Source organism: Ictidomys tridecemlineatus, chromosome 7 (genome assembly GCF_052094955.1).
Source record: "Ictidomys tridecemlineatus isolate mIctTri1 chromosome 7, mIctTri1.hap1, whole genome shotgun sequence".
NCBI lineage: Eukaryota > Metazoa > Chordata > Mammalia > Rodentia > Sciuridae > Ictidomys > Ictidomys tridecemlineatus.
The window spans coordinates 122,791,202-122,808,743 of record NC_135483.1 but is presented as its reverse complement, the minus strand read 5'-3'; the positions used below and the strand labels follow the sequence as shown (position 1 = coordinate 122,808,743).

Genomic DNA, 17,542 nt, shown 5'->3' with positions numbered 1-17,542 from the left:
ATATGTAAGGATATACAGAAAAAATATATATACTTTTTAGTAAAAAAAAAAAAAGACATTAAGCAGGTGAAATAGAGCAGGTGGCCTTTTGATCATGGTTAACTACTTTGATGAGAATTTACTGAACACAGGGCAGAAAAAAAAGAAGGCCATTGAGGAAAATTTTGCGACTCTTTTCTCTCCCCTCTCCCCAGTAAGTATTTTGGTGTCAGAAATAAGAGAAAAGAAGTGTAAAATGTTATGTATTTTTTGCCTAAGAAAATGAGCCAAGAATTTCATTTTTATCCCTTGCCTTGTGTGTCTTGGCCTAAATGAGCTTTGCCTTCTGTTTGCCCAGCAGAGCTGGGTGAGGCTGGGGCAGGATTCCACTCTCCTTACGCATCTAAAACAAAATGTCAGCCGGTTCCTATCTGCATCTATTTATTGCTAATGATGTCAGAAGTAGAACAAAAGTAGACTTATTTTCAGATCCAGGCTGCAGGCACCTTGTAGCCATCCGTGGCAAACAGAAGCTCAACTGCCCCACATTTTGTGTGGAGTCTTCTCGTTTTTTCCTTTCTTACCTTGGCATTTACAGATTGTCTTCTCAGCACCTGTTTAGGACCGTCACACTATGTTTCCCCCATTTTTCTTGTTGGTGCATTATAATTATGATTATAATTATAATTATTGTGGGATCCATTGTTACATATTCATACATGCACCTGATATAAATATAATTTGGACAATACTGGGGGCCATCCCACTTATGAAAATAGCCATCCCTCCAGAAGTACCACTTAGTAACCAGGGATGTAGAGGAATAATTGAGATGTAGGTATGCTCTTGGATCTTATTTCCATGATTTCCCTTTAAAAATTTATTCTCTCTGGGGTGTCTGTCTTGTTTTGTTGTCAGTAAACAGTCTTAGTACAGTTTCCCTTTGCCCAAAGGGCACACTCAAGAAATTGTTATTGTATTCTTTGCTAAGCAAATTCTATCTGGGGTACAATAAGAAACCATGTTACATGTCCCAGGAAAATAGCTTCCCCTGACTAAAAACCAACCTCATTACTGCATCTTTTCAGATGTCATTTACTTGAGCTTTCCTGAAGCTTCCTGAGGAGAAAATGGGCCCCCAAGTATGAATAGGCTCCCTCACTACATCCTTCCCACAGATATTCTAAACCAGCTAAGCTAGTGATGTCCCTAAGGGCTCAGCTGAGGTGGGGGTGAGGTGTTTCCTGCTCTGCTTCTCATGACCATGCCTTTATGCTCTGTTTATAGTACTACACAGAGGAGACAATTTACGAAGAGGTGCCAGGAGAGGTAAGGCCCAGTCCATACCTGCATGAGCCGCCTTCTCATTGAAGTGGGAAGAGCCTTCTTCTCTCTTGGACTCTCAAGGCCACAATGATGGCAGAAGGGAGTGTCTGAGGAAAGCTCACCCACCTACCTATGCCCAGAAGTTGGTGGTAAAAGAACAAACATTGCAGTTTGACAGGTTATCTCACGCTTTTTGCTATTCAAAAAGTCAGCAGCTGATGGTTCCTCCCATTGCTCATACTCTTTTGTGTAGACATTGCCCATTAGGCTAAAGTCAGTGGCTGTCATCACTCTATAATAGCCTTGGACTTGTAACTGACATAGGGTCCCTCCGTTGCATTGTGTAGAGTTGTAGGATACAATCTCTGCACCAGGAACTATGCCTCCAAGATTTTGTCCCTGATGATGCAATAAAATGTTACTGGGATTTTAACACATTGGGAATTCTGAGAAAGCCACTCCCATAAATAGTCCAACTTGGAAACTTTTTTTTTTAAACACCGAGTTGAAACACCTCTCTAATGCTTCATTTTCTGCATGAAGCTGTTTCTCTTGGAGCATGACACCCAGTGATATGGATGGCTAACCCTGAGGCGTGCTCAGAGAGCCTGTGTCTGCATTAAAAATAAACATCTGTAGATGCTATAAATTGGTTGGTTTCTCATGATCAGCCATGGATTAGCAATAATGGACAGAAAACAACCAATTAGTAATGATCCAGCAACTTTAGAGGGAGTTTTCCTGAATGTACAACTTCTCTGTCAGGTTTCTCTTTTCATAATTTATGCCAGAACTCTTCCTTTGGCACAGATGATATTTGATCTGAAGGAAACGATACTGTGAGATGGATTGAAGACTTGGCTGCATACCTTCTTTTCCTACATATAGTATTTTTAACCTTGATCTAGATTCAAACTTTGAATCTTAGTTTCTTCTACTATAACCTGTTGTAAGAAACCATGATTTCCCACCTACCATATATACAGAATTGTTGTGAAGAGAGTGACCTCATTTATGTTGTCATTATTATTCTTGTCCATCTAAGTGTGAGTGGGAATGGCACTCCAGTTCACATTAATTAACTCAGCTAAGAGAATGGTAAATACTTAAACTATGGATGCAATTCATTTTTTTAAAAGTCCATTGTTCTTTATCTCATTCTATAGAGAAGAATGCCTGAATGCCTTCAGAAAATGCAACTGATTTTTTTCTTTACTCATTTAAAAGTTAAAAGTAAATAATCTGAGCATTATTCAGTTGTCTTAACGTTTTATTCCCTGGTCTTAAGTTTGCTTCCATTTTATGCAGACTACTTAAAATTTTCAGATGTTTATGTTATTTCTGATTTTATGCTAGCTCGAAGTGTTTGAGTGTCTTTCTGCAAATGCAATTAAGGCAATGTCACCATCAGCATTGGGAGTTTTGTAACATAATATGCCTTCATATGGCTATAATGCGTAGCTTCCTGTTTTGGCCTGTTTTATACCTCAAAAGTAACACCAGGAATGTAATCTGACTTAAAGTTAAAATAGTGTATACCGATACCAGGGCACCACAGTTTTTACTTTCATAACAATGTTGAACTGCATGTCAAATTTTCAGACAATAACAGAAATCTATGAAACCACGACAACAAGGACAACGCCTGACTATGGGCAATCGGAAACTTCCAAACCTGCCCTGGCAGCGCCAGAGCCGGCAAAGCCAGTGGAGAGGAAGAAGGTCATTCGGAAGAAGGTGGACACTTCCAAGTTCATGACCCCCTACATTGAACATAGTCAGAAAATGCAGAATCTTTTTAGCCCAGTGAGTATCCAACTCTTGATGAACTGGTTTTATTATTGAGAAGTTACTGATCTTAACTGACTGTTTTGGACGTTAGCTAGATTTTTGTTTCTCAACCTTATACGAAAAAAAAAAAACTTACTGTGTAGAAACACAAGCTCCTTTCTTGTGATTCTTGAATTTCCTTTCATGTATTCATTTGTACCACTGCAACATCAATGCAAATTATTCCTGAAAAAAATAAGCATAAGGCCAATTATAAAGCATTTATTGGTACTTAATCACTACTTGCCAATCTTGAATAATGAAATCATAAATATAGACTTCACGGAGGTCAGTTCAGGGAAGTGAGATAATATACATAAACTATGAGCAGAATAGACTCTTAAATAAAGTAGCTAACAGAATATTAAAAATCTGTAAGGGATATGCAGTGAGGAAGAACTTGTAGATCAGACTGGAAACTCACTGGAGATTGAGGATTGGATATACCCCAGAACCATGGTTTTTAACCATGACTTCACAGTGGAATCCCTAGGAGCTTGAAAACTCCTGATGCTTAGGTCATTCTAGTTTAATTGGGCCAAGGCTCATGTCTGTGCAGAAGTAGCTTTAAAAGCCTCCCAGGTGATTCTCATGCACAGCCCAGGCTAAAAATCACTGTGCTTGGTGGTGTCTGATCCTTAAAGTCCCTGTACAGTTCTATAGTTACACTGATGGGCAGCAGATTTAGACCCATTTTGAAGCATCTAACTTGATTTTTTTTTCAAGATCTAACTAGGTAGTTTGATTGCATGTCCTATGGGGGCTTAAGAAACTGAAATCCAGATCAGGGGAAGATTGGATTACATAGGACTAAAGTTGATGTCAAAAGTGCCCTGTTGCATTTGGCCAATTAATATTTACTTTGGGTTAAGTATCAACTCCTGGCAACTACTGAGTAAATTTCTACTTCACATTCTTGGATGATCTAAGATTTAGGTGTCTAAAAATTAAAAATTTCTTGATCACTGCCATATTCATCAAAGATAGAAAATTGTTTTGTTAATTTATTGCCACAAAATCTCATTAGTTCAGACATTACAAACCTAGAATTTCTGATATTCTGAAAAAGACTGTCAGCAAAGTTCTATAATATTTCAAAAGTGATTAGGAACGAAATCAATGATGTAATTTAGATTGTTGACTATTCTGCTCAAGAGAACTCTTTGAAGTCTTAATAGTGATAAATTATGCATGTTATTGTTAAAGCAAGAATTCATTGTATAGTTAGCAGAAATAATAAAAATGCCTTTCATTTCAAAATATTCCATAATTTAGACTTTTCATTAATTCAGCGGGTGTCTCAGCTATCTAAACTACCGAGGTTTAGATGCAACTTCTGAATTGCATATTTTTTGTATTGTAATAACAATCAAATCTTTTCAGACTTAACTCATTTTCTATATTTATTTTCTAAAATAATTGAGGTTCAGGCTTTTTATATGCACATTCAAACAAAAAAAATTTGAGAGACTCATTTTAGGGCATTTCCAAGACAATAATCTCTAACAAATTTCTACTATTTCTAGGACCCAATCATATTTAGGAGGAATGATTAACAAATCTATTTTAGTTTTTGCTGAGAGGATATTAGACAAAATAAAAGCTGTTACAACTGATAATTGTTGTAACTTGGAGAGTTTTTTTTTTTTAAATCAGTTGAGGATAAGTGTATTGTCTGACATTTCTGCTGCTATCTTATCAGGTTCTAGGTAAGTATCTAACTTTTTCCCCCCTTTAGAATAAATACAAGGAGAAATTTGAGAAAGCAAAAGGACAGCCATACGCCAGCACATCTGATACTCCAGAACTTCGCAGAATCAAGAAAGTGCAAGATCAACTTAGTGAGGTGGGCTGCATTGCTTAAATAAAGGAGAGAGACATTTCGAAAAGATGCCTAGCACTGGGGGCTTTAAATATGTGTAGTGAGAATAAGGGGTTGAATTACTGTGAGCGGGTTCAGAAATCTAGAGAAAGCATTGATCATAGATTATGTTGCTATAAACGTGAACCCAGAGACTTTTGTGAGCTTGGCTCAGTGATGAGCTTAAGAGGAGACTAAGGTAGAGTGAGGAGCACAGTGAGGCCGAGAAGGAGCAGGCTAGAGATTCAGCCATGAAAGCAAAACAGTAGATGCAGGCTCTGTGTCAGTCCTTGGAGATCACAGTGTCCTAGATAAATTCAGAAATTTTGCCTTGGGATGCAGACTTAGTCATTGAGTTAATGATCTTCGTTGATAAGCTATTCTTTAATATTCTCACGTTTGAGCTTGTCCTAAACTATAACCAAGCATCATTTCTGCAGGTTAAGTATCGAATGGACGGCGATGTTGCTAAAACTATATGTCATGTGGATGAAAAAGCAAAAGATATTGAACATGCAAAGAAAGTGTCGCAGCAAGTCAGCAAGGTGAGGCTGTGGCCTGGGTGGCTGGGCTATTTAACAGCAGGTATGTTACCTCTGCTTGTCCTGGAGGAGAAATGGGTGGGCTGATCCTGCTCACCAGTCCCACAGGCAGTCTGAACTAAAGGCCCACACATATCAGAAAGCCTCCACAGAAAACTGAGTTGCCTATCAGTGGACAGAGGATTCTGTGACGTGCCCAAAGAGGCAGCTGCAACTTAGCTCCGGGGGTGCTGCACAGAATGCAATCCCAATGTTCTGGAGACTCTTATTTCTTTCTTTATTTTTTAAGAATTTAGGGTGCTGAATTTCTATGAGAAATTTCCCAATTTCAAATGTATGCAATTCATTCAAAACCATTTTTAGAATAACATGCAAGTCAAAAGAAACATGTCTGCCACCCAAACTGAGTCATGACTGATTGCAACCTTTGAAGGAATCTGTACAGACTCAAAAGTAATGAATTAGTTCAAAAAACTAGAATTTTTAAGTGAAATCTTCCTAATTAGGTGAAGGTCTGATAGTATGTGGACATGGTCAGCATTTTCCTGGTAACCTATCCACAGCTTTTGCGAGAGGCCCCCTTTACTACACTATAGTCCCTCTGTTGTAGAAATCCTCATGCCTTGGGTGAGACATCCAGACATAAGTCTTCTGCTCTTTCTGTCTAGGTTTTATATAAGCAAAACTGGGAAGACACCAAGGATAAGTACCTGCTTCCCCCTGATGCCCCTGAACTTGTCCAGGCCATTAAAAACACAGCTATGTTCAGTAAGGTAAGCCTCTGCTCCATCATTACCTCCAGCTTCCTTCATGATCCTGTCATAGAAATTTATTGCAATACCTGGTACATTCTTGACATTCTGGAATACAGTTCTCCAGTCTTTTTGTGAAGAGCTTGGAGACATATAGGATTGCAACGTGGGGCTTGGCAAAGAGGAGCCTCAGCTCCTCTCAAAGCTCTTGGGCAAAAGGGTACAGAATCTTTTGAGACCCTGAGAACCAGCTGGAACATGAATGGAGAGAAGGAAAACACACTTGAGAACCAGCTGAGATTGACAAAGTACTATTTTAAATTTTTTTTGTAGACCCTGTGCTATACTTCTGTTATCCCTGGCATAACCCTATTAGAGGTTTATTTTGTGGCAGAAACTATTGGACATGCTTCCTGGCTTCTGACACTTGTGTTAGCAGTCATTTCAAGAAGCAGGTTAAGTTCCAGGGAGGAGATAAATCCGACACATCTGTGTGGGTTTGATGGAAAAGGGGGGTTACCTATGAATCTCATCTATCTCTATTCTCAATTTGCCCTAGGTCCCTTAGGCCCTTAGTGAATAAGTTTAAAATCGTGCACTTTATGTGTGATCACATTTTATTTAATAACTTTTCACTCTTTTCTGATTTAGAAACTGTACACAGAAGACTGGGAAGCAGACAAAGGTTTGTTTTACCCATATAATGATAGCCCGGAACTGAGGAGGGTTGCCCAGGCCCAGAAAGCTCTCAGCGATGTAAGTGAACTGAAGTCGGCATGAGTGGGGTGTGTGGAGTTGGGGAAAACTGGAGTTACACCTTCTGGCCAGATGTTCACTGAAAGTCTTTTTTTTTTTTTTTTAAAGACTATGTGCCATTATTGCTAAGGAGTACCTCCAGAATCATTGTTTATGGTATCTAATTTAAGTTAGACATAGAATGCGCTATATATTAGGTGTAATTTAGTCCAGTCCTTTCTTCTAATAGGTGAGGAACTTGAGCCTAAGATCACATAGGCAGGTCACATAGTGGCAAAGCCCAGACTTGTGTTCCTCCCACAAACCAGTGTTCTTTACACTAGATCACGTGTGGTTCTCTAGGCTTTGTTTGAAGTTCTTCTGTGACAATGGAGTGGCATTTTGTTTAACAGCTATGGAATTACAGCCACGCTCACAAATGTATTAAGTAAGCAGTATTATAGAGGAACTTTGTGTTGCTGTCCTGGTCAACAAGTCTTAATGGTATTGTGTCTGTCTTCTGCACAGAGACTGACAGGCGACTTGTTGAAACATGTTTGTGTGGTTATCCCACAAAGAGCTCTGAGCAATGGTGTCTGGAGAGGATATTTCAGAGTTAGCAAAAAATCACCAATCCCACTTGACAGAATTTTAATATTCTAGACATTGAAAATTGTATGTTAGAGGAACTTAAAAAAGTGAAGAAGCTCTCCTTAAAATTGAGAGCCCCACTCAGGCCTAGCACTTGCCCTTGTTTTGAGGTACTTTATTTCTTGACCCCTGGATTTGCTGGAAATCATATGGAAAAATCCAAAGTCTTCTGATCTAGGTTTTAGCAGAGCTCTGTGTTATAAATACATGGTACTTGTTGTTCAACTGTTGAGCCAGATCCTTGAAATTTCTTATATTCAATATGGACTTGAGCTACTTGAGACCTAGTGAGATGTACTTGATTTACCAATGGGTGCTAGGGTTCAATCTTGTCCTGAACTGAAGTTTACATGCTAATTTGATGGTGCCTCCAACTTTTGAAGTATAATTTTTATTGCTTCTCATTTAATATCACCTGAAAATTTAGTGGACTCATTTTCTATCCCACTTTTCATGTGATGAAGATAAACTCTTACCTTTCCATAAGGGCAGGTGAGAAAATAAAGAAGGCTTAATAAGATCCTGAAGTCACATAGTACATAGAGTGTGGGTACCTGCTTCTAAGATGAGCTTTTGATTCTGTAGTTCATGAATTCATAACATTGTTATGAGCCGTTAGCAAGTGATTAGTGATTATTTACTGAACTCCATTATGCATCCATACCTAGCAGGATAGGAAAGTACTACAAGAAGTGTTCATCTTTCCCTTTGAGAATTTATAATTAGGCTAAAATATGACCACACTATATGTCCAACAACAAAAAAATGTTAAAAACAAAATACTATAGTCTAATACCTGATATAAGAAAGGACACATACGTAATCAGAGAAGGCCATGTGGAGGCAGAGCCAGAAGGGCTGGGTAGTGATGAAGAAGAAAGACATCCCAAGTGGAGACTGCACTTGAACGAGGGACCAAGGTCAAATGAGTCTGGATATCATGGAACAACGAATGTGAATGATGTGGTTGTGAGATTGCTGACAGCAGGACTTTAGAAATCAGACAAAATACCTTTTGCCACAATAGGGGAGGCAATGAACAGCATCATTAGATGCTTGAGAGGGAAACAGCATGATAAAAGAATGTGGAAAAATTGTGATAGGCAAATTGTTGAGTTGGGACTAGGAAAAACTAGAAACAGTGATATTTGTAGAAGTCTATTTTAGTGATATAGATGGATCAGATGGTGGGGGTAAAGATGAAGAAAGTAATTGATGGTAATAAGTATTAACAAACGTTAATGATACTGGATGCTAGAGATGGAGAGAAAGAAGTCATAAATGAGTTTATGATCATAGATAGGTGGTCAGGGTGAATGGGGTACACCCGATAAAGATGCACTAATGGAAAGAGAAGCAGATTCATTTTAATAGAAGGAATATTCAGATCAAGGCATTCTAGGAATATATAGAAATTTAGGATGTCAAAGAGATCAGAGATTAGGGCAAGAACTCAATACTTAAAAGTCATCAGAGCAAAAATGGTAGCTGGGGACTTGAAATGCATGAGGGAGGCAGAAGAGTGCAGGGTCAAGGGCAGCACTGGAGGACACCCACACTTAGGACATCTGGAGAGGAGCCAGCAAAAGATGAGATCAGAGAAGCTGAAGGGGGACCAGGAAATGCCATGTCATATAAGCCCAGGGAGAGGTTTCCAAGAAGACACTTAATCTCCTGTATCTCCCTTTATCCATGAAACAGAGGAAGGATTACCTCCATAGCAGTCTAGTGAATGTCAAACAATTGATTTGGCTACACTTTTGAGATAGCACAAAAGAGAACATAATGAAGGAGAATACATAATAATGAAATCTTCTCTACTCTTCTTCAGTAGGACCTGGCAGTTACAGTAGAGCTTTTGTTTTGTTTGCAGACCAAGTATGCACTAAGTATCAGATTATCAACATGCTATTAATACTATTGTCAGCACCACAAACTTCTACAAATATCCAGCATAGAGCCCTAAGCAAGCATTTGTTCACAGAACATACCACTGGGTAGGCATATAGGTTTTCAGCTAGGGGCTTAGATTTAGATGTTCCTGCTCCCTCTCCTGTCTCTTCTTCCTATGACAATTTTAACTCTACTTACCATAGTGCCCTTATTATGTAAGTAGAGACAACATATATTACAAATACCAAGAGAGTCTTTAAGTTGATCTGTTTATTTTTAAAAACTATTTCTTAATGTTCATAACACTTTTTTCCCCTTTCTTTTCTTTTTTCTTTTTTGGTGGCACTGAGAATTGAACCCAGAGCCTTGCACATTCAAAGCAAGCTCTCTACCACTGATCTACATCCCCAGCCCTTTAAGCTGATCTAGAGTGCAGAATTATAACGAGACAGAATTCTAAACAAGTTTCTGAGAAAATTGGACTTTTAGATCTGATTTCTCTGAAACTTCTTGACAGAATGTCATTTGGAATAAGCATTTCTCCTGTTTGCATGTTATCTTCTCCCTAAGGACTTAAGCAGGCATGGAAAATTCCAGTTGGCCTATGCCTGAAATAAAGTCTTCACTTACTTAAAAGAAACTCAGTGGTGGAATTTATGCCTTTTATGCATTTTTAAAACTGTTTTGTATCCCAGTTGATTTGATGTTCATGAAAGCTCTTGTTACAGGCACTAGACAGATGGGGTAAGATACAGTTAGACTTGGTTAAAAAATAAAATGATTAGGACCGTGGAATTATCCAATCCTTTTTTTAAAAAAATTAAGAATACTGGTTGTGGAAGGAAAAAAAATTGTAGAAGTCTCACAGTTGTGTGACAGAAGAGTTGGGATAATATTCCTGTTGTCCCCTCACAGACTTGGTGTGTAAGACCCACATTCTGAAATCAGTCACTGAACGTTCCTCCAAGTCAGGGACCATGCAGGCCACAAGTGTTCCCAATGAGAGGACATTCCTTTGCCATCCCAGGACTCACTGTCCAAGAAAAAACAGACATGTAGACAATTCCTTGAGTGAAGGTCACCTTGAGTGAGATCCCTAGAGAAGGAAACTGAGTCTACTTTGGGAGTCAGGGAGGGCTCATGCCATTGGGTACTGGAGACAAAGGAGGGCAAGTCGTGCCATCCTGAGACCAGGAGAAGCAGCAGCAGTTTCAGACAGATGGGGAGTCAGTGGGGTTGGGATATTCCTGAGAGAGGAAACAGCATACAGAAGGCCCTGAGGAATTTGAGGGCCACATATATCTAAGAATCTTCTATGGATAGTTTCACATTAATGGAGGTGGGGCCACAATTGGTGGAAGAAAACTCCAGAAGAGCCAATAATAAAGAGAAAAAGAAGAACAAGAGTGAAAAGGATGCATGACTCGTGAATACCATCCTTCCTTTAAGGTGATAGAGGTCTTTTAGAGGCTGAAGGGAAGGCCTTGGTGAAGAGGAGAGATTGAAACTGTGAGAAAGGAAAGGGGTGACCGTCAGAACTGGGTGCAAGGGGCAACAGGAAGGAACGGTACCCAGGGTGCAGAAGCCGGGCCCTTTGGAAGGGATGCTTCTCCTAGGAGTCAGGGCAGGCAGTGGGAGGGGCAGGGGTGAGTTGGAGAAGTGCAGCCTTTGTTTACAATGGGGAGCTGAGAGTAAGGTAGAGTTGACTGGGAACTTAAGGACAGTGCTGGGGTTTTAGATTAGTTTTGGGGCATAGGGGCTGACCAGAGACATACTATGGGATGCTAAAGCCTTCTTGAAGACAAGTGGCAAATGGATACCACAAAGTTATAGAGTATTGGATACAGAGACCAAACCAAGTTGTTCACAGAACATACAAGTGGGTAGGCCCATAGATTTCGAGCTAAGGGCTGGGGTTCAAAGCTTCTTCCCCTATACCTTCTTCCTGTGTCCCTCTTAGTCCTACTTATGTTATAATTACCCCATCCATAGATTTGTGTGATTTTTCTTCTGTAACACTCAGCATTCTTGGCATAAGAACAGAAAGTATGTGATAGTGTTGGCCCACAACTGAGGGCTAATTAAGTAGGAATGGAGAAAAGACAAGAGACTGAGAGTTGAGGATGCTGGTGAAAAAGAAAAATTGAAATTATACAACATGGTATGAAAACAAATGGAAGGAAACAAAAGATCTAGAGTCAAGAAGACCCCGGAAAAGAGAGAAGACTCAAAGACATAGAAATAACTAGCTGTACTGAGAACAAGGACATGTACTGTCTAGAAGAACAAATTATGATAACATGGGTACTAAAACTGAAGACTTCATACAAAGATGGAAGCATCATCTTTTTTAAAAAAACATGCTAATAAATGGAATATGAGAAATGGTATAATTTTATGACTCATGAGCATTCCTGTCTTTTATTTTGTCAGATTACCTACAAAAAAGGTCACACCGAACAGCAGTCTCAATTCACATCTCTGGCTGATCCTCCAGATATCGAATTTGCCAAGAAAGTAACCAATCAATTGAGCAAGGTAAAGTAAACAGAGCTGGGACCCTGTATCTTTTGGAAATTCTGCTTAATGATTTCAACCATTTAAGAAAGAAACTAAAGGTGAATTGAAAACAAAACAGAATGTTTTCTGCATGTGAAACCAAAACTCTACAGCAAGAGTAACACATCTATCCATACTATAAACGATGTTAATAAGTTTAGCCAGCTTGCTGACTTGGTCATTTGTAAATGTCAAAGTCACCTTTTGAAAACAGAGCCTGTGTCCTAATGTCACTTGACATTTTTACTTATGAGACTAATACTAACAGAGTAACTTGAATAACTGCATCCTTCCATAGAGGATCTGGGCTAATTTGGTGTGAAGACACTTTACAGTTTTATACAATCAGGTGTGCACAGATAAGAACGTGTGAGTGGGCCCTCAGACACAGCTTAGCTGACAGCACTGGGCAGTACACTCCATAACTTTTAAGGCCCTAGAAAGCAGCTTAGTCTGCCTATATTTAGGCTGGTGAACTAGCTCAGAGGAATGCAGCCCTGACAAGGAATGCAGAGACAAATGTTGAACTGCTGAATAGGCCCATGCTGAAGTCCTGTTTTAAATTGATCCAAATCAGGTCACTTTCTCCTGGGATACTGCTGCTTTTAAATACCTTTCTTTGTCCTCGGTGGAGTTGAGTCTCAGTTTAGTCTTCTGCTTGAATTTTCATGGAACCTCAAGATTTCTACTTTAAAAAAAAAAATTATCTTGGGCCAAGCATGATGGCACACATCTGTAATCCCAGTGGCTCAGGAGACTGAGGCAGGAGGATCACAAGTTCAAAGCCAGCCTCAGCATCTAAGGGAGGCTCTACACTTAGTGAGACCCTGACTCAAAATAAAAAATATAGAAAAGGGCTGTGGATGTGGCTTAGTGGTTGAGTGCCTCTGGGTTCAATCCCTGGTACAAAAAAAAAATTTAAAAAATAAAAAATAATTTGCTGGTGGGGGTAATATTTCTTTCCTAGAGAATGAAAAAAAGATACAGATGATGAAATCACTTCAGTGTTTGCTTTTGTGGACTACACTGTAGAACCAGGAGCTGTTTATAGAAAGAATCTAGAAAGTATAGTGAATTTTCACTAATAAGAAAACACCAACCTGACATTTTTCCCAGGGCTAAGCAGAAATTAACTTAAGAACTGTGTAAAGAGATGATTGCTGAAAATGTTGCCATTGGAAATAAGATTGGGGAGGACAATTTATCTTTTAAAATAAAAAAAGTTGTTTTTAAATGGTCATTTAGAGATAAAAAAGAATATTTTTATTTAAAGCATATTTAAAAAGATGTCTTACTAAGGAAATATTCTTTTACCTTATTTGAGTATGCAATGTTGGCAATTTTAAAAACTCACTTTAAACCCCTCTGTAATCATTTGTTTTTCACCAATTTAGGTTAGCTAGATTAGAACTATGCTTTTCAGTCTGGTAACCACTAGATTGAAATGTGACTATCGGGCCTTTGAAATGTGACCAGTATAAACAGAGTATATTAGTCAAGTTGGGCTCTGTAACAAAATGCCATACACAAGATGGCTTAAACCACACACATTTATTTCTCACAGCTCTGGAAGGTGGAAGTCCAAGATCAAGGATTCAGTTCCTGGTAGGGCCTCCTTCTTGGCTTGTGGATAAGCCACCTTCTTGTTGTACATGGTAGAGACAGAGAGCTGTGTTCTCTCTTACCCTTCTTATAGGGACATGACCTCATCTAACCCTAAGTATTTCCAAAAATCTCCACCTCTAACTACCAACACATTGGGGGTCAAACCTTCAACAAATGAATTTAGGTTTGGGGGAAAAATTTGTTTCATAACACTCAAAGCTCTATATGTGAGAAATATACACTTGGCCTTGAAAACTTACTAGGAAAGGAAAAAACAATGTGAAGTAGCTCATTATTTTATATGATTACATGTTGGAATGACAATATTTTTCATTTAATGGGTTAAAGTATATTATTAATTTCCCACCTGTTCCTTTTTACTAAAATGCCCTTCATTGTATGTCTGTTGGAGATTACCACTCTATTTGGATAAGGTGACAGTGTAGGGTACTTTGAAAGCATTGCCAGACCTGAGTTTACCCTTGTGGTACAATATGAGATAAGGGGAGAGTGGCTGTGGATAAAGGTCACTGGATTTGACCATAGTGACATAATTCATCCTAGTCTTATCTAGATTTCCAAGTTCTTAATGACTATTGTGCATCCAGAATAATAATCATGCTGGAGATTAATGCTTGTGCTTGGCAGCACTCCATTTAGCAAGAGAGGCGCATGACTGCCAAGGGTGACTTATCTATGGGGCTCTTCCCTTCTCTTGAAGTCTCCCCCATTAACAAGCTCTTCTGACCCATATTCCTACATCATCATGTCCTCTTTCTCTCCAAAAAAACTTCTTTACCGACTCTCATGTATTTAAACACTTGGCATTCCCTTGCCAGATTGTATCTTCCAGATCCCTCCTTTGACTTACAGTGCAGATGGTAATGGTCACATATCTGCAAGAGTTACATTCATAGTACATTCTATTTATCAGCCTTCCTTATTATTACCTGTCAGAAGAAATTCTCTTACCTTTGTCTTTGGCTAAATTAATGAGCTACCTGCTAGCACCCTCTCCTGGCTCAGGTGTATTCTATAGCACTAAATGCAGATGGATAGGTAAACAAATTTGTTCATATCAGCAGATATTCTTGGTGAGAAAAATAGGTGCCCTGTCACCACCTAGAAGTGGGGTTCTGAATGGAACACTTGGAGGTCCCTTCAGTTCCTCTGGGCCTGCCTCTCTACTTCCCTCCAGATTTACAATAGTAAAAACATAAGATTTTATGTTAGAAACTGGAATCTAGAATTTTTTTTTTAAAGAAAATCTTTCAGCAACAGATTGTTACATAGCAAAAAGCTCTGTTCTTCTGAAATGGAAACTCTATTGCGTAGAATTGAGAAGACTCCTATTGATTTTACAAGAAGAGATTTGATTGAGTCAGGAAGGTAACCCTGGGCCCACAGTTGGCAATAAAAATACCAGTGGGGACCCCTTCCATGCTCTCTGAAAGGATAACTTCTATGAATGGGGCCATCAGGAGTCTCAGGTTTAGCTATTCACAGAAAAAAAATGTGATTAACTAACTAGCTTTATATTCCTTTCTACTTAATAACCATATAAAAACTCAGATGCAAACACGGAAAATAGAAAATGAGGTCATTTGTTTCACCAAGACATTAAGGGTCCTGATTGGCAGTTCAATGGAAGTAACTTTAGTTGACTTCTGGGGAGGATAGACGATGCTTTGGGGACAGAATCTTGGTCTATTTATTGACATGTGGTCCCCTCTTAGCCATAGAAGGTGTCCCAGAGCTTGTAATTGTCCCCGTGTATTTTCCTCTATTGAACAAATAAAAAGAGTAGGGGAATTTAATTCTTTTCTCTAGGTGTCCACTGGTCAATTCTGAATTCAGTGGAGTGGGAGAGAAGTGGTAGGGCGAGTTGGATGTCACACCCATGCGATGGTATTCCATGTGTCACCACAAAATGCCCCAACGTGCACAGTGAGACTCCTTAGAGGGCAGAGAGGCTCCATTGGCATCTGCCTCCCTCTTCCTCTTACTCCTCCAGTTACAGGGCTTTGTCCTTTTAACTTCTCTCCATCTGCAAATTCAGGGGTGGCCATGACTTCCTCAGCAGCTAACAAGAACAGAGTCATCCTGGACTCAGGAGTGGACTGCAAGTGATGCATCTCCACCCCGACCCATTCAGCTGCTGTGTAGGAAGAAATAATAATCTTTAGTTCAGATAGGTTAAGAAGGCAGGAAGGACCTTGAAATGAGGGGTCTGGTGGTCTTCTACTCTGTTTTATATCTTGTTTTAATATCTTTTTAAAAATCAGACATCTGTCTTTCACTGTGGGGATTAATCTCCTACTCAATCTTCATTCATCTATTGACACAATACCTATTTCTCAACAGGAGCCCAAGGTTTGGCCCTATTATTTAGGACTACCTGCTGCTTCTAAACTTCAAATGGCATTACAAAGTTCTCTGTATCTTGATTTTGGGATGCGTCAGGCCTGAGTGCCCCTCCCAATCCTATAGTTTTCTTCCTCTGACAGCAAGCAGGATGAAGGGCTATATCCCTACCAAAAAAAAAAAAAAAAGAGTTTAGAAGATCTTGAATTATGTGTTCATAAAGAACCTCTGAAATTTTAAGTGTTTTCTTTTTTTCCCCTTAGCAAAAATACAGAGAAGACTATGAAAAGAATGTCAAAGGCAAATGGAGTGAGACACCTTGCTTTGAAATTGCAACTGCCAGAATGAATGCCGATAACCTCAGCACAGTAAGTAGGAACAGAAGGCTAGGTTTCTTAGCAGGGGACCCTCTTTCTGCATGACTTCTAGCCATCTACCACATCTCAAGTAGTGCCAGAGCCCTGGAAGTCCCTCTTTTTAGGGACAAGAGGTGATGCAGAGTTCCTATTTTAAAAGAAACCCCACGAACTCTTTCCTTTTAAAAATTTATTTTGAACAAATGCCCTTATTTTTACCTCAATTTTCACAGGAACAAGATGGTGAGACCCTCTTACTGATTGCAAAGTGCAGTTGGTATAAGTTAAAGGGGCTCTTTTGTGTTTATTCTATATGAATCCCACCATTATATGCTATTATATTGCACCAATAAAAATACGGAAAAAAATGAATTTATTCTTTGCATGGGGCACCAAACTACCTTTGTAAAATTGATTACTTTCTTTTTATGGGAAGTTGGAAATTTAATTGTTCTTTTTCTTCACTCTGCTTCTTGCTTTCAAGAAGCACTTTCTTAGTAGCCAGAACAGGCCTTTCTAATTATTTTTCCAGCTTATTCTGATTGTTCTAAATCTCCATTAAGTTGCTGATCATTTTTGCAAGGGCACCACATTCTCTGATTGTAATCTGACCTCTTAAACCAAGGGGTGTTTGGCTTTGGATGACTTCAAATGCCCTGTGTCCTCCCTCTCATGTGAACTCTTGCACGGTTTGTTCTCCAGTATGTTTATTGTTTTACAGAGGAAATATCAGGAAGATTTTGAGAACCTCAAAGACCAGATCTACTTTATGCAGACCGAAACACCAGAGTATAAAGTGAATAAACAAGCTGGGTTGGCAGCTAGCAAGGTATGAGGGATTGTCCTGTTGATCTTGATGGTTTTAGTGGGGTAAATTTCTAACTCTGCTCTTACACATAATGAAAAAGGAAGGGTGGGTTTTGGAGGGAACTATCAAGGTTGAGACCAGTGAATTTCAGGCATTTGAAGAGCAGAATAAAAACAATAATACATCAGCAAAAGGAGGTAAGTGCAGAGATGGGAAAGAGCCGTATACGCTGAGGAGCAGGTGAAGTGGGAAGGGAGTCATCAAGAGTGTCAGATGTTTCT

At 39.2% G+C, this 17,542-nt stretch overlaps 1 protein-coding gene across 1 annotated transcript in view; it reads left to right on the top strand.

Annotated features, from left to right (window-relative positions):
* Nucleotides 1-2,880: 2,880 nt before the first annotated feature.
* Nucleotides 2,881-17,542, top strand: part of Neb (nebulin) — a 196,281-nt gene continuing 181,619 nt past the window's right edge. The window contains exons 1-8 of the mRNA XM_078018472.1: nt 2,881-3,111; nt 4,874-4,981; nt 5,437-5,541; nt 6,207-6,311; nt 6,942-7,046; nt 12,003-12,107; nt 16,361-16,465; nt 17,175-17,282. Of these exons, the coding sequence (XP_077874598.1) occupies nt 2,881-3,111; nt 4,874-4,981; nt 5,437-5,541; nt 6,207-6,311; nt 6,942-7,046; nt 12,003-12,107; nt 16,361-16,465; nt 17,175-17,282 (972 nt within the window). The remainder of the gene's footprint in view (nt 3,112-4,873; nt 4,982-5,436; nt 5,542-6,206; nt 6,312-6,941; nt 7,047-12,002; nt 12,108-16,360; nt 16,466-17,174; nt 17,283-17,542) is intronic.